Below are 27,278 nucleotides of genomic sequence, written 5' to 3'. Positions count from 1 at the left end.
ACTTTAATGCACACAGAGATGCGAGAAGTGGTGTACAAGCTTTCTTTTTCTGTAAACAATATGACATTATTTTGAACCAGCCATTGATGAAAGGGAACCTGAAGTGAGAGGGATTTGGAGGCTGCCATATTTACTGTATATTCTGGTGTATAAGACTACTTTTTAACCCTTGAAAATCTTCTGAGAAGTCAGGGGTCGTCTTATTGATGCTGAGTGATACGCCCTATCCTGTTACCGACTCTCAGATCTCGCTGCTGAGGACTGTAGTGAAGCGGCGCAGGCGCACATGTGCGAGATCTGAGAGGCAGAGAAGGAGGTAAATAGGATACAAGGGTGGGCCAGACAGGTGAAAGAGGCGCATTTTATGGGCACAGCACAATCTATTCTTCCATAACGCTCTGATAAACAGGTAGACAAGGAGAGCTGACCAATCCACTAATGCTACGTACACACATGCGACAACGATCGTTCGTTGAGAACGACGAACAAACTTTTAATTGATAAAAAAACGACCTAAGTAAAGTTAGTTTTAAAAGGTGTGTAACGATCTGATCGTTAGAACGAACGTTACATCACGTAAAGCAACTATTGCGCCTGCGCATAAAAATGAGAAGTTTCACGGAGAAATAGTGAAATGCGCATGTCAAGCCTAGTACGAACGACCGTTTCAACGATGTACTACTTTTGCAAACGATTGTCGTTGGTTAAAATCCGCTGAGACAGAACTTTCTTTTGTAGCGATTTGGCTCGTTCGTCGTTTGCCTTAATAGTCGGTGGTTCGTTTTTTGTAACGATCGTCGTTGGTAAAGATCGGGGAACGATCGTTACAAACGACTATAGTCGCATGTGTGTACGCACCTTTAGGGAGAGGGAGAGTTGACCAGTCCAACCAGTCAATCACCTGTATACTGTTATATACTGGGTACCACATACAGTACAGCACCAGTATCTGTTCATTACATAGCACCAGTATATGATGATTTTTAATTTTTATTTGGTGTGCGTTGGAAGAGGGGTAGTCTTCTACAGCGAGTATAGCCCAAACTCTATATTTTGACTGAAAAAAAGTTTGGGGGTCGTCTTATACGCCGGAATATACGGTATGTCCTTTTAAACAATGCAGATTGCCTGGCTTTCCTAGTCAGACTTCAATCAGAGCACCTGATCTGCATGATTCTTCATGGTCTATGGCTAAAAGTATTAAGCCGCGTGCACACGTCTAACTTAAAAGGTGAAAATAAACTAATGAAATAAACAATTGTATCTATCCTCCTTCTCCTAAAAATGACTTAAGATATTTCACTTTTTTATTTTATATTTAAACATACTTTTTAAGTTTTTACTGTTTTATTGTTTTTGCTCAATGACACATTCATTGAAGTATGCCAGGGCTAAAATCTATGAACTATTGACCTTTTTATCTCTTTCCTGCTCTGAGAAGCCATTTTCTGACAGGAAAGTGTTTTATAGTTGTAATTTCTTATCAGTGCGGGTCACACTGTAGTCTGACTCAGTCCTGACTCAGACAGGAACTGCCACTTACATACCTGATGTTTAACTTTTTCAGAAAGAAAAAAAGGAACACAACACAGTTATTTGTGTACATACACATGTCTATCTCATGTCACGTCACCTCGGGTATCATTATATCGGCCAATGACTGCCTCAGCCACAATCAGGCAGGTGTACGGCACACGATGACCCCTGACGCACAACCCATGAGATCCGCCAAATGGATTTGCTCAACCCCAGTGACGCCGATTCCCCCGCCACTCCATTGTTCACACCGCTCCCCTGACTGCCGGGTGACATCACATATGCACCGCTCCTCCTCCCCTCCCCCCCCCCCCCCCGCATAGCAACACAGCACATCGTCTGCTACACAGCTGACACATGTGCAGCCCGGGCCAGCGATGTCGCCTAAGGGGATCAGGTCCTGATCCCCAACAGCCGACATAAGTAGACAATTTGTACACAGCCATAGAAGCAGAGGATCAGAAGGACAGCCAGGCAATGTGCCACTTAAGTACCAGCGGCCTCTGCCCCCTTAGGGACCAGAGACCGTTGGTAAATAAATGGTGGAATCCCGACGAATCGCTGCACATACCCGCCGCAATTGCCATCACCGCCGCACGTCGGGAACCTGGGCCACCCACTCTGCCGTCTCTATGACGCCAGAGTTCCTGTGAGCCGGTCAGGAGGCGCTTTCATTGGCTCCTGACCCTATCTTTCAATGTAAGCCAATGGGAGTTGAATACATTGAAAGACAGGGCCAGGAGCCAATGAAATCGGTTCCTGACCCGCTCACAGGGCTCTGCCGTCATAGAGACAGGCAGAGCAAGTGAGCAGAAGCGGGAGGCAGCGGGGATTCAGCAGCGAGATCGGCGGATTCACGCAGCGGCGGGGAGTCGAAGTCTACGCCCTGGCAGCCGGATAGCCATCAAAACAGGGTGTAGATTTTAACTAACGTGGTCCTTAAGTAGTTAAAAAAATAAACGTCAGCCTCCTTATTCCTCTCCCTTCAAGCCTGTCAGTCCAATGGTTTCTGTATGCAGAAAACAACTTAAAAAACGCAACTAGTGGAAATAAGCACAAACATCCATACTCCATCCAATAAATGTTTTGTCTTGAATCTCATTTTGAGGAAAAAAAATGAAACCACCAAGGACAGAGAAGTCTATGAATAAACTACAGACTGTACAGAAGATATTTAACCGACAAGTATCTGGGTGCTCCATTTGTCCCTACACAGAACACAGAAGAGTCACCACAGAGATGACACAGGAAGACACTGTACAGCCCTCACCCAATAAACACTGCATCCATGCATCCAGCCATTAGCATATATACTCTGGGGGAGGAGGGGACAGAGCTTTCCTAACATTTCCACAGAATGGGAGAACTATCGCAGCTGATTCACTCATGAAAGAAATAACCAGACAAAGAGGCTTCTGATTCCTGCAAAAGACCATGTGAGAGCTGAACCTGGCCATACACTGGTCAATGCAGCTTCTCAGGTCATATCTTCATCAAAGAGGGATCTGTCTGATCACACTGTACACAGATTCTCCATAGATATCAGCAGGAAATGAGCCACGGAGGGGAACAATGTGCTCAGATATAATGTGCCATACACTACACTTGTGTCCAATAGGGTGCCAAACAACTGTCTAGGGTGAAGATAATCTACCATGTGTGCAGGAGCTTTAGGCTGGGCATACATTATTAAATATTTTTAGGTTAGATACTAAGGCCCACATGTGAACGACTGCACGATCTCTCCACAACAATCGTCAGAGTTGATTAGCCAGATGGATCAGCCAAAATGCCAGATGACAGTCACACGTCGTCGTTTGGCTAAATTTTTTTGTCATCCAATACGGCAAAATCTGTAGTTTGCCGGACGATCCAAACTATTTAAAGAGAACCCAAGGTGAGCTCATAAAATAAAAAAATAAAAAAAATTATGCTACCTGATCCGGAGGGCTGGACGGATCAGGTAGCCACCAAAACCACCACTCCCACAATGCCCCACTTTCGCTTCTGTGACCTCTGGATCACAACACTGCAAGGAGAGAGATCTCTCTCTCACAGCAGCATGCAGCGAGGCGGGGGAGCAGCAGGAGACGAAGCCAGGGGGAGAGAGCTGCCCAATGGCTGCTCTGGAAAACCTGCAGGGAATCCCTCTCCTGCCATTGCCCTCCGAGATGGTGACAAATATTGTAGCTAATTTCGGGGGAATGGGGGGGGGGCTATAGCGGTGCAATGGAGGGGCAGAGTGGCAAGCAGGGGAATACAGAGGCATGTCATGAGGCAGAGAACATGCCTCTGTGTTCCATCTGCCCCCCAAGGAACTGTCTTGGGTTCTCTTTAAGTTTAGGGTGTGTGCAGGGCTTTAGATTCTATAAAAAAAAAAAAAGTTTTAGATGTCGGGAACCCAGATAGCTCGGTTGATCCACGACCACTTGGATATTAAAATGGGCTCAAAGGGACCACACACAAAAAAAAAAAACCTGGCTGAAAACGTGGTAGGTGTGATACAATAGAACTGTACCTTCGAAAGAGGAAAAAAAAAAAGAAAAAAAAAAAAAGACAACCAAAGTCAACACGGTGTAGTAAAAAATTAGCAGATTTGAGAATTGGTGCTCAAAATAAGGTTGCAATTGGGACAACCAACCAATAAGATAGGTGGAGAGTATAACGGTCTTCACTCGAGCATCCAGGTCTCTCTACATGTGGTCGCACTCTTGAAGAAGAAAGGGGGGAAACCCTTACATGGTACCAACGTGCAGTGTTCTCCCCAGGCTCTTTTAGCCGGGTGCTCCACCCGGCTAGTTTTGGTGAGCACCCGACTGTCATCGGCTCACTTCCTCCTATTCTGTAAGCAGAGTTGTGCACAGAAGCACCAGCCCTGCATTCTCTCATCTCGCCCCACCCAGCTACTTTTTCATGACAACCGGCTGGAAAAAAATTCTGGGGAGAACCCTGAAAGGGTCAGCAGGGTTACCGTCATCAAATGGAGGTGAAGCGATAATGGGGAGAAAGATGCCCAAAGGTAATAAAATGTATTAAAACCAATAAAATAAACGAGAGGTGGCTTACCTCAACGATGACACAAAGAACAATGTAAAATAAGGACATTTTAATTTGCACTAGGCAACACGTTTCGTGAGTACATAGGACACTTCCTCAGGCCAAAACTCGGTGCCAGCTGTATCTCTAAACCAAGCATCAAAGAGGCGCTTAATGCTCGGCTTAGAGATAGAGCTGGCACTGATTTTTGGCCTGAAGTGTCCCATGTACTCAAGAAACGTGTTGCCGTAGTGCAAATTAAACAGACTCTGTAACAAAAATTTCAGCCTTATTTCTTCTATCCTCTAAGTTCCTATACCTGTTCTAATGTGGTCTGGATTACTGCAGCCTTTTATAGTTGCACTGTCTCTGTAATACATCTAATCTACTTTTCTTTGTCAAGCTTTGTCGAGCCAGAGAGGAATGCACTTCCTCTGCTGTAATAGGGAGAAGTTATGCACGCCTCCTCCACGCCCCCTGCAGGCTCTGTGTGCTTCGTGTATTAGTCACGGACAGCTTTCTGCTTTCAATTTCAGCTTGTCTGAAGGGGGCGGGAGCTGCCCATGCTGAGAAACTGTAAGAATTCCTGACTGGAGTTCACTATGTAATAAAAACTTGTAGTATACTGTAACATGATATAGATCTACACAAACATCACTTCCTGGTTAGCAGCCATGTTTTTTGTTTGTAAACACTGCCTAAAACTGGCGATTAAAAGCCAGGATCGCGGCGGGGAGATCACAGTGAATCGATTGGTATGTTTTTATTGTACAAATTGGACAGTACAGATTCTCTTTACAATTTCCAGGGCTGTGGAGTCGAAGCAATTTTGGGTACCTGGAGTCGATGGTTTCAATAAACTGAGGAGTCCGAGTCGGATGATTTTTGAACCAAATCCATAGCCTTTGTAAATATTAGACTAAGGGTAGGAACACACTAGGCAGAATCGCATATGCATTTTACACTATGTGCTATGAAAAATTCATGCGATTCTGCCTACTGTGTTCCTACCCTAAGAAGTCGGAGCAATTTTGGGTACCTGGAGTCTGAGGTTTCATAAACTGAGGAGTCGGAGTCTGATGATTTTTCTACCCTAAGGAGTCGACTCCACAGCCCTGGTTTGTACCAAGTTTTAGCCTGGCCCCACAATTTGCAACTTGAAAGTGTACCAAAGCTAAAAATTTAAAAAGATTTTATATATACCTGGGGCTTCCTCCAGCCCTATCCGCTCGGATCGCTCCCACGCCGCCGTCCTCAGCTTCGGGAACCGGGTCCCCGTACTTCAGTCAGTTGGAGCCAGTCTAATGTAAGAGAAGTGCACTGTTTGCGTATCTCTCCAGCAGCCGCTGAAGAGTTACGTAGAGGACGCACTTGTCCTGCGTAGCTGGCGACTGGCGTCAGTGACGGGACCCGGTTCCCGAAGCTGCGGGCAGCGGAGTACGGCGGCGTGGGAGCGATCGGAGCAGATGGGGCTGGTGGAAGCCCCAGGTATATATAAAATCTTTTACATTTTTAAGCACTGAGCCCCTTTAATAGATTAGATGTTAGCTTCATTATAATTGAAGGGGGGGGGGGGGGGGAATCAGCTGGAGGTCTCTTGCACACTACTGTGATTCAGAGATTATATATATATATATATATATATATATATATATATATATAGATAGATAGATAGATAGATAGATAGATAGATAGATAGATAGATAGATAGATAGATAGATAGATAGATAGATAGATAGATAGATAGATAGAGATAGAGATAGATAGATATAGATAGATAGATAGATAGATAGATGTTCACCTCGGTCAGGTATAGCAAGAGGCTGTGGGTGGGCGAGACAGGAAGAAAGGGCACGGCGCGTCCGTGCACATTTAGGCGCCGCCATAGGCCGTAATGTCAATTAGGGCTTGCTCACACTTAGAGCGTTTTCGCCTTTAAGTGCCGGCGATTTTTAAAATTGCCCTTAAAGTACTTGTGCAATGATTCCCTCAAAGTGTTCATATCTGAGCATTCGATTCCAAACGGCTCACCAAAGCGCTGTCTGTACCATTTTTCGGGCGATTTGCCTATAGTGGAAGGTATTGGGAAATCGCAAAACGCTTGAAAAACCGCTTGTATAGCAATTTCCCCAGCGCTGTCATGAATACATTGCATTTATTCATTACCGGTGACTGACACCAGGAAGTGAAAAAATGGAATGGCTCTGCAAAAACGCTTAGAAAAGCACTTTATAAAAAAAACGAAGCACACAGGTAAGCGCCAGGAGGCGCTGAAAAACATTGTGCAAATAAAATCAAAAATGATGGCGTCAGCGATTTCATTTTAGATGAGAACAAGCCCTCACGGTTATAGCCGCGTTAAAGTGAACCTAAAGTCACTTAAAAAAAACGAGATTAACTCACCTGGGGCTTCCCTCAGCCCCCTGCAGACGATCGGTGCCCTCACAGCTCCGCTCCGATGTCCCAGGACCCGCCGGCGAGCACTTCCGGTTTGGCCGTCACCGGCCGACAGGGATGGGAACGCGAGTGATTGTTCGCGTTCCCAGCCTGTATATCGCCCCCTATGCTGCTATTGCGGCCAGGAGGTCGCAATAGCAGCATAGGGGGCGATATACAGGCTGGGAACGCGAACAATCACTCGCGTTCCCATCCCTGTCGGCCGGTGACGGCCAAACCGGAAGTGCTCGCCGGCGGGTCCTGGGACATCGGAGCGGAGCTGCGAGGGCACCGATCGTCTGCAGGGGGCTGAGGGAAGCCCCAGGTGAGTTAATCTCGTTTTTTTTAAGTGACTTTAGGTTCACTTTAAGTTAGTAATTTAGGCACCGGCAAAAGACTGTGCCCAAACTACGATAACTGTGCAATTCCGCTACTAGCAATAGCTGTAAGCAGAACTGCATCTTACCCCCACTGTATAGTGTCTGGGAGGGGGATTAGTAATTAACACCCACGGGAAATTTGCACAGCAGGGTGAGCCGCTTTTCGGCTTCACCCTGCACCCACATTTCCCAGCATCCTTTTTTACATTTATGCGTGAGTGGCAGCAGTGCGGGATTGATAGTTGCTTAAAAACATACATTAGACAATAAGCATTAGTTCTGGTGCATGGCGATATCTGACATTGACTGGTGCAAAGTGGCAGTTCAGGTAAATGACCAATTTACAAGTAGAAATCTGTTGTTTGCCTGATCTACTAACAGCCTATAGTGTTGTGCTTGGCCTTTTTGGACACCAAAAGACCTGAAAAAATAGGTCTAACGGCCACGAAAGGCATTGCCCAATGTGCTTTAGAAAACCTTCACGGGAGGGCGGAGCCTCTGGATCCTAATGAGGCTTCCCCATCCTCTCCACCCTCCGAGCTCCTTCACAGGCAGTCCCCGAACAGTGGCGATGTAAATATTTACCTTCCCGGCTCCAGCGCAGGCAGTGGCGGCTTTCTGATGGGCTCCAGCTGAAATAGCCAAACCCAAGCTTGCACCTGCACTGGACCTGGAAAGGTAAATATTGCAGGTGCTACTGCGCCACAGCTGACAAGCCCGTCAGGTGTACTTTCGGGGGCTGCCAGCGCTGGATCCTGGAGGGTAAATAGAATGGGGGAAGCATCATTAGGATCTTCCCCCTCCCAAAGCAAGTACCCCCAGGGGCTATCATTTTTAATTACAGTTTTACTTTAAAGAGAATCTGTATTGTTAAAATCGCACAAAAGTAAACATACCAGTGCGTTACGGGACATCTCCTATACCCCTCTGTCACAATTTCGACGCTCCTCGCCGCATTAAAAGTGGTTAAAAACAGTTTTAAAACGTTTGTTTATAAACAAACAAAATGGCCACCAAAACAGGAAGTAGGTTGATGTACAGTATGTCCACACATAGAAAATACATCCATACACAAGCAGGCTGTATACACCTTTCCTTTTGAATCTCAAGAGATCATCTGTGTGTTTCTTTCCCCCTGCAGCTATCTTCCACTGAAGTGTCAGGCTGTTTCTTCCTGTAGAGTGCAGACAGCTCTGCCTGTATGTAATTCCTCAGTATGTGAAAGCCCAGCCAGCTCAGAGGAGGATTTATCCAGCTTGTAAAAGATAAGAGAGCAGAGAAAAGCTGCCCTAATTTAAATGACACACAGGCAGTGTGCATAGAGGGGCCTGGAGGGGGGAGATGCATCACAGAACCACAACACTGAAGAACTTGGCAGCCATCCAGACACAGGCCGACAAGTCTGACAGGAGAGAGATAAGTTGATTTATTACAGAGATAGTGATAGTAGAAAGTGCTGCAGTAAGCCAGAACACATTAGAATAGATTTTGGAACTTGTAGGATGGAAGAAAACCGGATGAAATTTTTGTTACGGAGTCTCTTTAAGCATTACATATTTTGGGCTGACCGTTTTCTCTAGCGCAGGGGTGTCAAACTCAAATACAAAGAGGGCTGAAATTGTACGCGGACCAACCTCAATGTCTAGTGGCCACCATCGTCCCTTATAAAGTTCCCAGGTGTCTAGTAGCCCCCCTCCAACCCCTATACAGTTCCCTGTTGTCTAGAGGCCCACACCCTCTCCTATACAGTATAGTGTTTAGCGCTTTCCACTACCTCCACATATGGCTTCCCTGGTGATCTAAGGCTTCACCTCCAATATAGCTTCCATGGTGGTCTACAGTAGGCCAAACATAATGCAAAGTGGGGAAACCACCTGAGGGCCAAATTTAAAGCCATTGGGATTTATTTATTTTTTTCAAAAAAACAACATGTATGGCTTTTAAATTAAAAATACTTTTACCTTCTGTTACTTTCGCCGCTCCCCCGCCCCTAGATCGGTAAATATTACCATACATCCGTTTTTGATAATCCAAGATGGCTGCCGACCTTTGCTTTATCTTCTGGGTCGGCAGCCTCTTCCTTCCAAATATCTCTCACTCTCAAGCGCCGATAAAACAGCACGAGAAAATGAGATGTTCGGGTGTGCGGCCGTGAGCAGAAGAGCGCGCATGCACGCGTTATGTGGTGACTGGCTGCATTTGTGACTGTGCACAATCAAAAGAGCTGCCGGCTGCCAGGGAGCCACGCATGAAGACCTGTCCGCAGCGCTGCGCGCTCTTGCAGTGACAGTAGGGGAGCAGCGCATCAGCGGGAGTGCGACTGAGAGGGCGGAGAAAGGGGAGGAGATGGCCGTGCATGACGGAGGAGTGACAGAGCAGGGTAAAGAAGCTCTGCCTCCTCTCTCCTGCTAAAGTATTCGACCGAACTGGTCAAAAAATAAAAATGGTAAATTTGGGGGCCAGCCTGCAGTAAGACCAACAAAATGGGGACAGAACTTTAGAGGACAATAAAAATATAAATCAGTTCCCATTGACTTTAATGGCTCTGAGGGCCAGGTCTATGGTTCAAATCCACAATTATGTAATTATGACAAAGGGAAAAAGGAGCATAAAGGTGGGGAAAAAAATCTGATCATACACCGCAGGCTAATTCCTGATTGATTTCAGCATGAAGTCTCGGGGATTGGCCGAGTCCGGTGCATCCATGGGTTCTCCCTGTGTGTGTATTTATAGATTACCTGTCCGTGTCGCCCACCACGCGGTGCTCATCTGTCTACGGAATCCATCTGCTTCATTAGTGCTATACACACCGCTGGCGTTTAGCGTGTGCCACGTGTGTACCGCCCCACAGCGCCATGTGCTATGCGCCACTAATGGAGCAGTGTGATTCCAAAGACAGAAGGGCGCCACGCGGTGGGCGACATGGGTCAGGTAATGTATAAATGCACATATAGGGGGTTCATTCATACACTAGAAGAAACAGAGCCAGGGGTTTTAATGCTCACCACATGCTCGCAGTTACCAACGAACACCCGATCGACCACGACGGCCAAACATCTTGCAGCATGTCGAATCAATACGCGTGACCAGTTTCATCCTGAAATTGGTCGCATCGTCGATCGGCATGCTCTTGGCAGCAGGACTGTGGAGTCGGAGTTGGAGTCGGTGGTTTCATAAACTGAGGAGTCTGAGTCAGGAGTCAGAGTATTTTTGTACAAAATCCACAGCCCTGGTAAGCATTAGACTAAGGAGTCGGAGTCGAGGAGTCGAAACCATTTTAGGTACCTGGAGTCGGAGTTGGAGTCTGTTTTTTGGACCGACTCGACAGCCCTGCTTCGCGGCGCTGATTTTCATCCAGTTCAATGGTCCATCAGCCGCCAAGTCGAGAGTTGTATGGCCACCTTAATGGCACCAGCCTACATATTAATGCCTGTGCAAGGCTGCAGACCTGACACGCACGACGATGGACAGAAGGAAGCAGAATAAACTAGGGACAAGGTCATGGTCGTAGGATGAACAGAACTAAGTATTGGACTATAATCCTAAAACAGCAGAGTCACACGCATCTGTCACTTCTATTCGGTTACAGAGGTGTGCCTGCAGTACAGCGAGGAGTCACCTGTTCCGCACAAATGACAAGCACAGAGAATAGAAGTGACACTAACAATCATGAATATGAGCCGGGGCAGATAAGATAGAGACTGCTGCCATTCCTAGGGGCCTCATTTATTCAATAGCCCTGGCCTTTAAAGCCAAGCTCCATCCATTATAATGCCATTCATGCATATGTATACGGGACAGAGGTTACGCCGCCAAGTTTGCTATTAACAATCCGGAGGGTGACAACGTCTGCGGGGAATGTTAATCCACATGGGACATCGCTGGCTCTCATTCTGCAGTCTGGCAGCTTCAAGCAAGACAAGAAGACAATTCAAACATGCCAGGGACAGTGACAGAGGGCTGCGGCTCCGCTGAAAGGCACCATATTGGGCCGAACAGATGAAACGGCTTCTAAGAAGGGAAATGCTTGTGACTCGTAGCAACCGATTCAATTACTGGACTCTTCATATCAGGGCGGTGAAATATTATTTGCAAGGGATTCCATGTTCTGGCCACAAATATTTCTTGCACTGTTTTGCATGGAAGTTTTTAAAGAGGAACTCCAGTGAAAGGAATGTAATAAAATAGTGCTTCATTTTTTACACTAATTATGTATAAATGATTTAGTCAGCGTTTGCCCATTGTAAAATCTTTCCTCTCCCTGATTTACATTCTGACATCTATCACATGGTGACATTTTTACTGCTGGCAGGTTATGTCAGTGGAAGGAGATGCTGCTTGCTTTTTTGGCAGTTGGAAACAGCTGTAAACGGTAAAATAACTTATCTCCCACAATGCAATGAGGTTCACAGACAGGAAACTGTCAGGACCATGGTTCCATGGGAGGGGTTTCACCACAATATCAGCCATACAATCCCACCTGATGATCCGTTTGAGAAAAATAAAAAAGATTTCTCATGGGAAAAGGGGTCTCAGCTACTGATTGGGATGAAGTTCAATTCTTGGTCACGGTTTCTCTTTAAAATAAAGGCATGTGGAAAAAGGCCGTAGGGGATTGCGCTAGTAGAATATCGCTACAATTAGCGATATTCTACCACTGGATTCCAAAATAAAATATCAATGTTTACCAATATTTACTATAGCTAAACGTAACCCTACTCTCACACAGATCCCTCTACCGATGCCTAACCGTAACAGTTTTTAAAGTGCCCAGAATACATACACAGCGTTTGTATGCATTTATACAGTAGAATCCATTTATAGTAAACGCCAAGGGATCTGGCCAAGTAGTTTAATACGACCAGGATTGTTCATACATTGCATATTCATACAGTTGCATCGTCGGGACCCGGGGACGGAGTTTACTATAGCCAGAGGTTTACTATATCAGAGTTTACTAAAATGAGATTCTACTGTGCAAACATTTCTTAGGCCCACTTAACACGGCAAACACGATGCAAACGTTGCGGATGCAAAAACAGCACGGCAAGACCATCCGCTCAGTATGCGCTAGCGTCCGCAACATGTCGCTTACATACCTGCCGTTTTGCATAGGCTCCATTCACGTTGCCATCCGTCCATCACTGCGCCTCCACTCATCCTGAAACCGATCCGAGCCTGGAAGAAGCATAGGGCTCCCTGTTGGATTGTAAAACATCAACTGGAGTCCTATCTAGCAACAGGAAGGATTCTCATTGGTCCACCAGGAACCAATGAGAGTTTTCCCTGTTGAAGCAGGAGTCTCATTTTTTTTTATTTTTTTTGCAAACCAATGCTTCTGCTGGGCTCAGATTGGCTTCAGAGGAGCAGAACAAAGTCGCTTCTTGACAATTAGCTAAGCCACAACTGTTGTGAGGCAGCTGTACACATGCTAGATTATTGGCTGAGGTACCCCAGAACAAGTCTCGGCTAAGTTTTCTGGAGCAGGTGTACGAGTCTCTAAACACACAGAGGCATGTATTAAAGGACCGTGCATGCGCAGTATGTCCGTTCTGCTCCCCTGTGGCCGCATAGTGACATCACAGGACAGGAACTTCCTTGCGTGAGCGCTGAATGTAGACATGGGGGGGTGGTAGAGGGAAAGCGCGCGCTCCTCAGGGCTGTGGAGTCGGAGTTGTAGTCGGAGCAATTTTGGGCACCCGGAGTCGGAGTCATTGATTTCATAAACTGAGGAGTCTGAGTCGGATGATTTTTGTACAAAAGCCACAGCCCTGTTAAGTATTAGACTAAGGAGTAGGAGTCGAGGAGTCGGAGTTATTTTGGGTACCTGGAGTAGGAGTTGGGAGTCGTGGTTTCATAAACAGGAGTCGGAAGATTTTTGTACCGACCCCACAGCCCTGGCGCTCCTGTCCTGTGACGTCACTCAGCACAGCCACAGGGGAAAAGAACGGATATACTGTGCATGCAATGCCCGGGTTTGGATTAGCCGAAGTCACCCAGGGCAACGAGACAGACCAGAAAAGAGCAGCAGGGGACGGAGGGAAACAGGAGGCGCGGTGAGTATTGAACCACTTAAAGCGGAATAGAGACGGAAGAGCGAGTGAGCTGCGGCGGGGAGACAGTGGCGAGATCGTCGGGAGTGACGAAAGCAGCGAGAACGTGCGGCATCAGTGTATTGAAATCTACGCCCTGGCAGCCAAATAGCCATCAAAACAGGGCACAGATTTCAATTAGCGCAGTTGTAAAGTAGTTAATTATACCCGACAACCAGTAAAGGTTTAGTTTTTACCAGATACTTTCACATCTGGCATCCTTATAAATACATTTGCTATCTATAATAATAATTCCCAAGCCGGACAATGTGTATGCATGTCCTTCCTTCCTGCCCGCTCCGATTGGCCACAGCGCTGACTGGATGAGGCACATGTGTTAGGGTATTGCACACACACCCCTACCCTGCACAGGCCACCTGCTAGGTTTTCTTATAATATTACTTTCCAGATTATTTAGTTGAAAAACTTTAACTGCCCCCCCACCCAGTGAACTGCATATAATATCACAATCTTACATAGTGCTTTGGGGGAGAAGGCTGCATGACACCATGGCCTAGGTTAAACATCACTGGGAAGGTGGGGCTACATACCAATATGCAGCAATAGATAAGAGATGAGAAGCATTTCCGATGCTGTAATTAGGTTAATCAACTCATTAGCAGCTTCACATGAAATGTTATGTTTGAAAGCTGCTGGTGCAGCGACCGCCTCTGTCGGCATATCTCACTTGGCTGTCTAGTGTAGCCAAGTGAGTGTGTGGCGGTAAACAGTTATATTTACGTGTTCCGGACGGCTTCTTCTCTTCCTTCACTGGCGGCTCTGAACTTCCAGCAGGTCTTCTGAGTCTTGGCCACATGATATGACGTGATCAGGATCCAAGAGACCGTGTCAACGTTACAATGCCACCCATTGGTGAAAGAGACTCTTCAATCACCCCTCTCCCGCCACCAGGTGGCGCTGTCATACAGATATGGTCTCCTGGATCTCAATCACGTCATATCATGTGATCGGAACAAGAAGAGATGTCAGGAGTACGTTGTTGTCGCCGCCGCGGTGCAGGAAGGCGAGGCCGATCCAGATGTCCGGACAGGTATGTATGAAAGCTCCCTGCTGCCCACTCTGCATACCCTGCCAAGCTGAGGAAGGCACACTTCCCCAGCACCAGGAAAAATTTGCCCCTGCAGCCAGATAAACTTTACATTGCTGTTAAAGGGTTAAAGATTACCTCCGGAAAAAAAAGACAGGTTCATGACACATTGGGAGAGGGCAAGTGCAGCCATGTTTCTAAAGATTGCCAACAAAGCTAATCAGAAACATCTGCATGTGTTGCCCGCTCCAAAGTCAGCAGTCAACACAGATGGGGGTGGGATGAGCCTCAGCGGTGATTAAAAAAAAATGCCAGGGCCCATTCTCTGTGGTGGGCGGAGCGATCACCTGCCTGGATGGATGACAACAGGTGAGTTATTAAACCCAAACAACCCCCCCCCTCCCCAATTCTCCCTTATTAAAATAGAGTCCGTCACGACAGGCTCTGTCATTTTTACCGGAGGTATTCTTTAAGGTAGTGGGTATCTTAAATCAGTGCAGTTCCTGTTTCTACTACCACAGTTTATGCACACAGCAACCTGTAGCCCAAACAGTGGTAAAAACTACTAATGATAAAATGGAGGCCATTTGTTTGCAAGAAAAAAAAACAGTCAACCTGGAATTCCACCTTTTTTAATCAAAGAATTGTAATATGTACAAGATGTTCAGCAGCAGAGAAATGAAATAGCTGAGATTCCACTTGAAGGATGCGCAATAGACAGGTGCACATTAAAGCGTGAGTGTAAGGTGAACAATAAAACGTTTACTACTAACAATTTCTGAACAAGCCATTAAATGCCATCGCGGTGAAGGAGTAACAAGCCAGCTAGTTGGAGCACTCCGCATGCCCTGCTTCCAATCAGACACTACAGGAAGGAGTCTCCAGATACTTCCAGCAAGTTAAAACAAGATGTCTGGCTGAGGCTTCCCTATAATTACAGAGGCAGCTCACACACCTGAGAGGAATAACAAACATGCCTGGAAGTAAACAATCACTACAAAGGTCTCATTCACATGGAAAAGACTGAAAGTGGGCATGCAGAAGGCGATTTTGCAAGACCTTCCAATTCCATATTTCTATTAAATTGGAGGAAATTGGTGCTGCAACGTATCCAGTGGGAGCAATTTTGGGTACCTGAAGTTGAAGGTTTCATAGACTGGGGAGTCGGAAGATTTTTGTACAGACTTCATAGCCCTGGGGAAAACGAACGCGTTGCCGTCACGCACCTGATCAACTACTTTTGGCCGATCGGTCATTTTGAAAGATTTTGGACAGAGATCGATCAAAAACGATAGATCAGATGGCCATGTTGCTGCATTGATCTCTGCCAGATTCGATCATTATGATTGGCTGGATATCGATACATCAGGTAATGTATGGCCACCCTTACACCTCTTGCTTTAGAAGCTGCATGTAAAATCAGGCATATATTATGAGATTACGTAACAGATTGCGATCCTAGGTCAAATGTTTACTCGCTTCCTCCCTTGCACCTTTTTTTGGCAGAGATCTGAAATCAATCATGCCACTGTCGCCGTTAGCCATGTACTGCTATGTGCATATAAAGCAAGTTTATAACAGGCACTTGATGATTGAATCTGCCTGCACTGCTCCACTCCCGTCCTCATGCACTCCTATCCACACAGCTGGATGAGGACTGGCCTTTCCTGCTCAATGTTCAATCAATAAAAACAATAAAACATCGATCAAGAGGGCCTTCGTTTTTAACAGATTGACGTTAGATTCAGTGTTTTAAATTGAATCTAATGTAAAATCAATGAAACAATTCTACTGGCATATGCCTAGCTTTATGCAGTCATAGAACCACTGCTTTCTAGACATTTCTGCATAGAGGCAGGGAACACACTTGGCCTTTCAGTTTTCACCAGGTGTGTTTCCATGCAGAAAAAAGGTGCGTTTTTGCACAGCAGCTGATGTAATTGATAGAGAAAACTGGCAAAATGTGCAGAGTCACCATGCCGAATGTCAGATTTTTTTCTGCACGCGAAGCACGTATTAAGTGTGAACTAGCCCATTGATTAGCATGAGTTCTCAGTTTTTCTGTGCAGAAAATGCGCACGAAAACAGTCAAGTGTGTTCCCTGCCTCACACTATGCTCTAATTAAAACCGCACAAGGCAATCCTGACCACTAAACAACACCCGCTGAGCTAGTCACTTAAAGGACAACTGAAGTGAGATGGATATGGATACTGCCATAGTTCCTTTTAAGCAATACCAGTTGCCCGACTATCCTGCTGATCCTCTGCCTCATGCTTTCAGCAATAGACCCTGAACAAGCATGCAGCAGATCAGGCGTTTCTGACATTATTGTCAGATCTGACAAGATTAGCTGCATGCTTCCAGGGGTGTAACTAGAGGGGAGCAGGCCCTGGGATCAGAGGGGCCGAGAGCTGTGGGGGGCCCCCTGTACTAACCATCCCTTCTTCCGATACAGGGGACTATACTTCAGATCAGGAGTTTTTGTGGCTACACTTGTTATGGATGTGAAGAGCCTGATGGCCACACTTGCAGAGTTGCTCTCACGAGTAATTACTTGCAATTCAAATGAGGCTTAAATGGCGCAGGTGTGTGGCCGGGATACAAGGGGTTATATTCCCATAATTCCACCCTGTGTTTCAAACCGCTTGCACGCGTCCTATTGGTCGCGTTGCAAGTCTCACCACGGCACACCTCCTCCTTCCGGCTTGAAGGAGGAAGTGCGAGCAGAGAGTTTTGCAACGCGGCCAATAGGACGCGTGCAAGCGGTTTGGAACACAGGGCGGAATTATAGGAATATAACCCCTTGTATCTCCGCCACACACCTGCGCCAATTAAGCCTCATTTGAATCACGGTTAATCACTTATGAGAGCAACCCTGCACACTTGCTTTATGGCCATTGAAGGATGGGCCCCCAGGCCGTGAAGGGCACCAAGGGGAGGCAAGGGAATGGGACACATCACAGTTTTTCAGGGTGGCCCCATGAATTGTAGTTACAACACTGCATACTTCTGTAAGATTGTAAGCTCCCAAGGGCAGGGCTCTCTCACCCCTCTGGGTCTTGGATTTCATTACACATTAATTTATTCATATTAATTCTGTCACTGTAATTACCAATCTGTACTTTGCATATTGGTGTACACCATTGTCTGTATTATTTTGTACCGCATATGTGTTTCTTATCTTGTACAATGTACAGCACCACGGAATATATTGGCGCTTTATAAATCAATAATAATAAGCTTGTTTCTGGTGTGATTCAGACACTACTGCAACCAGATAGACCAGCAGGACTGCCAGGCAACTAGTATTGCTTAAAAGTAAATAAATATGGCAGCCTCCATACAACTCTCACTTCAGTAGGACTTTAAAGTGGACCTGAACTCTTGCACAGGAGAGAAGGAAAACAGAGAGAAATGCACCCTGTATGTATTTAGAGAGTTTAGCCTGTCTAATGCCGCCTCATCTGTAACTGATCACAACTGTAATTTGATCTCTCAGCTGTGTCAGCTGGCTGCCTCGGCAGCGAAGTTAATTTGTAAACACAGAATGTTACCCTATGTCTGCTTTCATGAAAGTAGGAAATACTATTGCAAGATTTCTATCAGCTGTAACAAAGGAATGTTTTCTTTAGCCCCCTTGGCGTTCGGATTCTTTCTGGATTTTAGGGTCTAAAGGTGGTGCAATTTTTTTGCACCCTTTCAGACTCTAAAACCTGAAAAAAATCCTGCTGGCAGGAGATCTGCCGCAGTTCCACAACCACTCACCTCCCTGGGCTCCAGCGCTGCAGTTTTCCCTCCATGCTCCTGGTAGCGCTGCAACCCTAAAGTGAGATTGCCGGCTGTTGTCATGACGACAGCCTGCGATCTCACCAGGGGGAAACAGAGCTTCGGAGGAGCGTAAGAAGAATGGCGGCTGATGTCGGGATCCCCAGGAGGTATGTACAAACACCTGCTGCGCGCATTGATCTCCATACAGCCTCCGGCGGCTACCTCGAGCAGAGGTCGGGATTACCGCTCTGAGCTGAGGTTTTCCGCCCCGACCCTAGCTTGGAATTACCGCCAAGGAGGTTAAAGGAGACCTGAAGATGTTGGGGGGAAAAAAAAAGTTTCACTTACTAGGGGCGTTTGCCAGCCGCCTGTAGCCGTCTAGTGCCTATGCCATTTCCAAATGATCCTCTATTTGCCTTCCGCGTCTGACTTCGGAAACACAGACTTGTAAGTCAATGTCCACTGCGCCTGCACGGACCTGGCCACGCGCATCCTTGTACGCGATTCCATGGCCAGGAGCGTCCTGCGCAGGCGCAGAACAAGAAAATCTACTGTGCCTGCGCAGTACGCTCCAGACGACAGGAGTGCGAACGAGCAATTGCTCAAAAGACAGAACGGCACTCCAGCGTGTGTGGGTGGTGGTGCCAGACTCAAAGGCTACTCAATACAGCAAATCGATGGAGGAATCCACACACAGACTTGCTGGAACAAAGTGCATAAGTTTATTGGCCCATCACATACAATTGTATCTGACCTGGAAGGCCAACGGTCGTTCCGGGGCCACTAGAGAGCCCCCTTTGTCAAACCATAGGACACAAAAACATGTACACCATCAAAGTGCAAAATACAAAATAAATAGCCATAAAGATCAGCCTGGCACCGCCTCCTGGGCAGGTAAACAATCGAAAAGTTGTTACAATTATAATGCAACTTCTGCACTTTGTTGCAGCGAGTCTTTGTGCGGACTCCTTCATTGATTTACTATAGGAGTGGGAACAGGAAGCGCGCCGTGGCCATCGACTGGCAAAAGGGAAAGTGAGCCGTGGCAGGAGAACGGAAAATCGCTTGGTAACTCTTTGCAGGCACAGGTCGGCTGCAGGGGGGCTGGCAGAAGCCCCAGGTAAGTGAAACTCTGTGGCGCTGTTGTCCCGTTGCATTCCCACTGTGACAGGGAACGCAACAAATCACTATGATCGTCAAATAAGCCAGGAACTTCCGCATAGAGAGGGATGCTAGCTCTACGTATACAAAGTGTAATCACTTCCATCTCACTAACAGCTGAGAGCAAAGCAAAGCTTTCATAAGAAAACACAGAGCTGCTGAGCAGTAAAGTCAGGAAGAACATTAGCATGAACACAGGTCGTACACTTTGTTAAAATACCTGAAACAGAAACTATAGTGAAAAAATAATGGATACAATTATTTAGTCGGTGTTTGCCCATTGTAAAATCTTTCCTCACCCTGATTTACTTTTATGAAAGTTATCACAGGTGGCGACATATTTAGCCCTGTCAGGAACAGCTCTGTGGAATGTTTATTTCTGAAAGTTCGGAAGCCAGTGAAAATGATGCCTGATCTCCCAGAATGCTCTTGGAGGAGAAATATACAAACAGGAAGTGTTTTCTGATGCTGTAACCAGGAAAATTACCAGAAAAGTGAGTCAAATGCACTGAACTGTACTACCTTATATGCTGCTACGGTGCTTCTTTACTTATATAAAGAGGATTTGATAAGGCTTGCAATTTTTCATCTCAGAGAAAGTATCAATTCAATACACAAAGTTGCATCTGTTAAACAATATCCTTTTGCTTTTACATGCTGCCTGATTAAAATACCTGCCAAACTATATGTCTTCAAGACTGGGAAACTACACTATGTCGTAGTGACAGAGAAGACGTAATTGGTCAACCACCTCCCTGCCAAAGACGAGTACAGTTATGGCAACATAATTAAGAAAAGCACTGCTAAGCCTGAAGACAGCATATAAAGATTGTTAGTGTTTTGCCTAGGAATACACTAATGATAAATATACATCACAATGTAAACATTTCACTTGTCTTCATGTTTGTAAAGTGTTTAGATCACAGGATGTAAACATGTCATTGATGACAGAGGAGGGCCCTCCCCTCCCCCACCGATTCCCCAAACCATCACTATGGAACAACTTGCTGCAATATGGGAGGACACAGTCCCTAGCAGGGGGTATTGATGAATCATAGGGTAAGAAGAACTCATCATATAGTGTATGGAATGCATAGACTGGACCAGATTATACAAACAAGGTTGCATGGTGATTGTACAATCACATTGCATAGTGTATGGCCTTGTAAGCTGGCCATTCAGCACACCTCAACTGCGCTATCTTTTGCAATCCCATAACTTTCCTAAACCTCCCCATAGTGTATTCAGTTTGCCCTTATATTGTGTACGAGACAAAATTGTATAATCAAGATTGTATTGCCAGTTTTAAGCCACAACAGGGCCATATGCAATTCACTTTGTCACCTGAATTTTCTCCCAAGTGATATTTTCACAACTTGTAAATAAATTGCCTTTTACACCTCCAGAAAGCAAACAAATACTCAAAATAATTTTGACAGTACCTTTTCACCTACTTTTTAATACTTTTTTAGTTGAAAAGTACTGGAAAGTTATTTTAAATCAAAGATGAAATATTATCTCCTGGGAGAAAACTCAGGTGAAAAAGTGAATTGCATATGGGCCAACAATCTTTATTTGGGCTTACCACTTCCAAGTAGAAAGAGTTAAGGTGTCCATACATCAGGCAACTTTGGCGGCCGATCAACCAACCAATTCAATTATAATTATCAAACTGGTTGAAAATCTGTGCAGCCAAATGGAGCCTGACCGATGATGCAACCAATCTTCGGGAGAAATTGGTCGTGCAAGTCAATCGCACCTGGTGCAAAATGTCGGACCGCAGCTGGTTAATCGGGTGTGCGGCAGTACGGCGGATGATTTTTGAACGAGCGACGAACCCCCCCCCCCGCCGCTGCCCCCCTAATGTATAAATGTGCCCCCCTGTGCGTGCATTTATACATGACCTGTCCTGTGTTAGCCTCCGGCGTGGTGTCCGTCCGTCCTCTTCGGGTTCTATCAGCTGTATACACGCATATGGTGCATAGCGTTTGACGTCAGACGCTATGCGCCGCCGCCAGCTTATATGCGGCTGATAGAACCTGGCGAGATGGACGGACACCCCGCGGAGGCTGACACAGGACAGGTCATGCATAAATGCCCACACAGGGAGGCACATTTATACATTAGGGGGGCAGCGATGGGCTCAGCCAATTCCCTGAAGATTTCATACTTAAATCGGACGGGAAGTGGCATGCAGTATATGGGCAGCTTCGACAAAGAGAAAAATGCATCTCTAATCAGATTCGACTAGAGATAAATTTGTCTCTTTGTCGAATCTGCCCATAATCTTCAGATGTATGGCTACCTTTAAGCCCCGTCTACACGGGGAGAGATTGTGGCGATTTGGCGGCTCGATTAGCCGCCGGATCGCCTCTTCCGCGTGCCCGCCGCGTCCCCGCTCGGCGCGCGTGCGCGGGAATCAATACCCGCTCGATTCCCGCTCGTCCCCGCGCCGCGTCGCTTATCTGCCGCTCCATTCCCTGCCATTGTCCCCTCGCAGGGAATCGGCGGTGCTAAGATCCGTCCTGTCGGATCTCATCAATCGAGCCACATTAGCGGCTCGATTGATAAGGAGCATCGCGGCCGCATCTACGTGTGTAGATGCGGCTTTAAAAAATACCCGAACTGACACGCGACATGATGAGATTCTATCTCATCATGTCACGTGTCAGTTTGGGCATCCTTTAACTCCTAGCCAACAAAGAATATATTTAAAATTCATCAGGTCAGAGTTTTTGGCGCTCTAAGTACCAGAATAAGCATAGCCTAATTTGGAACCTCACAAAGGTGTAACCACTTCTGGATCCCAGTGATTGAAATCACTCGCCGCTACGCACTCACACCATTCTTGTCGCTCTGCTGCTGCAACCCACTCGCTCAGCTGCTCTAGTGACAGATGAGCTCCGTACACCGGCCAGAATCACTTTCGTTGGCTCCTGATCCTGTGAGGCCAATCACAGTGATCACAGAATGAATTATGTGAAAGAATGTATCTGGGATCAGAGAAATGTTGTACTTAAAGGGTTAATCAGGTTCTGAAACAAAACAAACATGCCTGGTTAGGCAAGCTGTCAATTAATGGTTAGCTTCCAAATCTGATTAAACCTGTGTGAACCTTGCATGACCGTTCAGGGGCAGAGTCCTGTACAGAAGCCTCACTCTACTATAGCAGAGCAATGTGTCTGTTGCTATGGTGGTTGGGGGGAGGCGGGACAAAGCTTGGCCCAAGAATGAGCAACTTCCGGTAGAAGAGGTAAGTATGTAAACAATGCTCACATGGGTCACGGTTGTGTGTATTGGGGGGACGCCTGCACACAAGATTGATTCTCAGCACTGGCCAAGGTTCATCTAGCATGTGTGCACACCTTTAAGACTACAGGTAGTCCCTGGTTAACGAACGAGATAGGGAATGTAGGTTCGTTCTTAACCTGAATCTGTTCTTAAGTCGGATCATTGTGCAATCCCTGTCCCATGTTCCTCCTCTGTGCCCCCCTGTGCCTCCAATGTCCCCCTCTGTGTCACCTCTGCCCTCTGTACCTGCTTATACAAGTTTAAAGGAGTTCTTCGGTATATTTTAAAAAGCTAAAACTGACACTTTCCCTGGGGCTTCTATAGCCTCCCTCCGTTCCCCACTGCCGGTAACCTGCTAATTATTCGTTTAACTAGACAAATACCACTGCACCTGCGCAGTAAGCTCCCGATGACGTGCTCGGGAGCCAGCACGCGCCGCACTTGTATTTGTGTAGTTAGACGAATAATTAGCAGGTTACCAGCGGAGAATAGAGCATCGGGGGAGGACGGTGCGGGACATTACAGCTGCAGGAGGCCGATACAAGCCTCAGGTAAGTGTCCGTTTCAGCTTTTTAAAATACACCAGAGAACCCCTTTTTCTTTTAATTTTTTAAAATTGATTTTCTCAAAAACTGAAAGCCCAATTTAAAAAAAAAAAAGTTTGACTTGTTCCCATGGAAACACAGAATCCATGCCGTTCGTATCAGCGGGTCGTCCGTAAGTCGGGCACTACCTGTACTTCATGTGTAAAATAGAGAATCCGTAATATAAGGCTCCCCATTATTGAAGCAAGGACCGGTGGGTGGTAGAGTTAACTTATTAAAGTGAACCTGTGAGAACAGTTTGGAAACAAAAATCAATACTCATCTTCGGACTACATGAGACTACTAGAGGCCAGGGCCGTGGAGTCGGTACAAAAATCATTCGATTTATGAATCCAGACTCAAGATGGTCCCGATTCCTCTACTTCGACTCCTCAGTCTAATACTAACCAGGGCTGTGGATTTGGTACAAAAATCATCCGACTCCTCAGTTTATGAAACCTCCAACTCCGACCCCAGGTACCCAAAATTGCTCCGACTCTTCGACTCCACAGCCCCGCTAGAGGCTGTAAGAAGCCCCAGGTAAGTAAAGCTTATAATTTCCATTTCAGCTCGGATGTCCTTGAAGATGCGCATACACTAATCAATCTTGATTGAACGCACAATCTTGTCCAATTTTAACAACTCTATTTAACAAGGCTGAATATATATCTAATGCTAGGTACACACTATGAGATTTTCTGGCAGATTTACTGTCAGGTCAATTATTTCCAACATGAACATGTCCGATCTGATTTCCAATGCTTTTCTGATCGATTTCCGATATAAGTGAACGGAAAACAGTCAGAAAATGATCTGAAATCAATCGAAAATCAGATCGGACATGTTGGATATAATTGATCTGACAGTAAATCTGCCAGAAATATCAGTGTGTACCTAGCATAACAGACACGTTAGGTAGTACATGGCATAGCTTGAACAAAATAATACAGTAGATGGCCAGCTTTAGAGCTGAATATGTTCGTATAATCAAGATGACATAACTTGCAGCCTGCCTTGTCACATGCAACATTCACCCAATCCCCTGCAGTGCGGATTTATACAGGCAGGTGCAAAGGTAGAGCAAGTTGCCCAGAGCAGCCAATCACATTCCTTAAAGAGAATCTGTATTGTTAAAATCGCACAAAAGTAAACATACCAGTGCGTTAGGGGACATCTCCTATTACCCTTTGTCACAATTTCGCTGCTCCCCGCCGCATTAAAAGTGGTTAAAAACAGTTTTAAAAAGTTTGTTTATAAACAAACAAAATGGCCACCAAAACAGGAAGTAGGTTGATGTACAGTATGTCCACACATAGAAAAATACATCCATACACAAGCAGGCTGTATACACCCTTCCTATTGAATCTCAAGAGATCATTTGTGTGTTTCTTTCCCCCTTCTGCTCTCATGCACTGAAGTTTCAGGCTGCTCTTTTCTTCCTGCAAACAGCTTTGCCCTTGTCTGAATTTCCTCAGTATGTGAAAGCCCAGCCAGCTCAGAGGACACTTTATCCAGCTTGTAAAAGATAGGAGAGCAGAGAGAAGCTGCACTAATCTAAATATCACACAGGCAGTGTGCAGAGAGGGGCCTGAAAGGGGGAATTCATAGCAGAACCACAACACTGAAGAACTTGGCAGCCTTCCAGACACTGGCCGACAAGTCTGACAGGGGAAAGATACATTGATTTATTACAGAGACTGTGATAGCTGAAAGTGTTGCAGTAAGCCAGAACACATTAGAATAGCTTTTGGAACTTGTAGGATGATAAAAAACACGATGCAATTTTTGTTACGGAGTCTCTTTAAAGGAAACCAGAAGTGAGAGGTGTAAGGAGGCTGCTGTGTTTGTTTCCTTTTAAAGAATACCAGTTGCAGGGCTGTTGTCCATAAGCAGTATCTTAAAGGGAACCTATATGGATGTTTCCTTTTAAAGGGAACCAGAGATGGGGACATGAAAAAGATTTTATACATACCTGGGGCTTCCTCCAGCCCCATACACTCTGATCGATCCCACGCCGCCGTACTCCGCTGCCTGCATCTACGAGAACCGGGTCCCGTCACTGACGTCATCGGAGCCAGCCTACGCGGGAGAAGTGCGCCAGCGGCTGAGATACGCAAACAGCGCACTTCCCTTATGCTTAGACTGGCTCCAACGACAGCAGAGTGGGGTTACGGTTCTCATAGCTGCAGGCAGCGGCGTGGGATCGATCATAGTGTATGTGGCTGGAGGAAGCCCCAGGTATGTATAAAATCTTTTAGATGTTTATCTATGGTTCCCTTTACACAATACCAGTTGCTTGTCAGTCCTGCTGATCTCTTTGGCTGCAGCAGTGGCTGAATCACAACCCTGAAACAAGCATGCAGCTAATCCAGTCTGACTTCAGTCAGAGCACCTGATCTGCAATGCTTGTTGAGGGGCTGTGGCTAAAAGTATTAGAGATACAGGATCAGCAGGGCTGCCAGGCAACTGGTATTATTTTAAAAGGAAAAATACATATCCTTAGTTTAGGTTCCCTTTAAACACCAGAAACAAGCATGCAGCTAATCTTGTCATATCTGACAATAATGTCCGAAACACCTGATCTGCTGCATGCTTGTTCAGGGTCTATGGCTAATAGTATTAGAGGCAGAGGATCAGCAAGACAGCCAGGCAACCAGTTTTGCTTAAAGGGGAACTGAAGAGAGAGGTATATGAAGGCTGCCATGTTTATTTCCTTTTAAGCAAAACCAGTTGCCTGGCAGCCCTGCTGATCCTCTGCCTCTAATACTATTAGCCATAGCCCCTGAACAAGCATGCAGCAGATCAGGTGTTTCAGACATTATTGTCAAATCTGACAAGATTAGCTGCATGCTTGTTTCTGATGTTATTCAGATACTACTGCAGAGAAATAGACCAGCAGGGCTGCCAGGCAACTGGTATTGATTAGAAGGAAATAAATATGGCAGCCTCTGTATACCTTACTTCAGTTCCCCTTTAACAGGAAATAAACATGCCAGCCTCCATAACCCTCTCACTTCCGATTCCCTCTATGGTTACCATGGGCAACTGCATGGCATCCATTTCCAGTGCACCTGCCTTGATCCTGTGATCAGCAGAGTTGAGTGACAGGTGAGCCCCGCCCCCTCACACACGCCCCGCCCCCTCATTCCCCACAGGACAGGGTTACCTTGATGCACGGCCACATTACAGCCGTGGCCGTCGCAGTAGACCAGCGGGTTTTCGGCCCAGCCCCTCTCGTCCGAGCACACGCAGCAGCCTCCGATCATCTCCTTCATACTAGTCGTCACCAGCTCCTCGTCCGCTGCAGGCTCTCCAGACACCATCTACAAGCAACACGAAAGGGTTAGCACGGCTCCAGCCCCTCCTCCTCTCCGTTACCGGCCGCGCCAGAGCCGCCGCCTCATGTCGCCGGGGCTGCCCGGACTGGCAGCCGACCCGGGCAGTATCGCAACGAGGAAAACCGAGCCAGGACGCATGCGCGCTGGCGACACGGATGTCAAGCGCGCTGACCGCAGCGCCCCTGCAGGACGCTTCGCTGCCACTGCAAGCGGCCTAACTGCGTAGCGTGGTTGTGTGTGGTGGCGGGGAAGGTGGGCGTGGTGATCAAAGAAGGGGCGGGCAGGCGGTGATGGTTAGTTTGTTGTTTTCCCGCCCTCTGCTGCGCTTGTGGCCGCGGCGCTGGGAGAGCGGTGCACGTGCTGAGACGGCCGCGTGTGGCTGAGTAGAGAGACACTTCCAATCAGTGAGGGAGGGGGAACCTGGAATCTTCCAACCTGTCATATCTAATCTGGAGAACTAAAGGCCGTACACATGCTCAACCACCAATTCACTGACTTAGGTCTGTTGGACAATCAGATGTGTGTACACATGACAAATGTCTGGATAATCAGATCTGTCTGATTACAGGTGGCCACACACCATACAATCTTTTAAATATCTGTTCAA

At 46.5% G+C, this 27,278-nt stretch overlaps 1 protein-coding gene across 5 annotated transcripts in view; it reads right to left on the bottom strand.

The window, feature by feature from the left end:
- MLLT10 (MLLT10 histone lysine methyltransferase DOT1L cofactor) overlaps positions 1–26,825 on the bottom strand; it is a 259,169-nt gene extending 232,344 nt beyond the window's left edge. For 3 of the 5 annotated variants that reach the window (XM_068235604.1, XM_068235601.1, XM_068235602.1), the window contains exon 1: positions 26,500–26,825. In XM_068235604.1, the coding sequence (XP_068091705.1) occupies positions 26,500–26,656 (157 nt within the window). In that variant the 5' untranslated portion in view covers positions 26,657–26,825. The remainder of the gene's footprint in view (positions 1–26,499) is intronic. The other 2 variants (XM_068235605.1, XM_068235606.1) reach the window with 1 other exon arrangement.
- Positions 26,826–27,278: the final 453 nt, after the last annotated feature.

This window comes from Hyperolius riggenbachi, chromosome 5 (assembly GCF_040937935.1).
Source record: "Hyperolius riggenbachi isolate aHypRig1 chromosome 5, aHypRig1.pri, whole genome shotgun sequence".
In the NCBI taxonomy this organism is placed as follows: domain Eukaryota; kingdom Metazoa; phylum Chordata; class Amphibia; order Anura; family Hyperoliidae; genus Hyperolius; species Hyperolius riggenbachi.
This window is presented reverse-complemented; position numbering and strand designations above follow the sequence as displayed.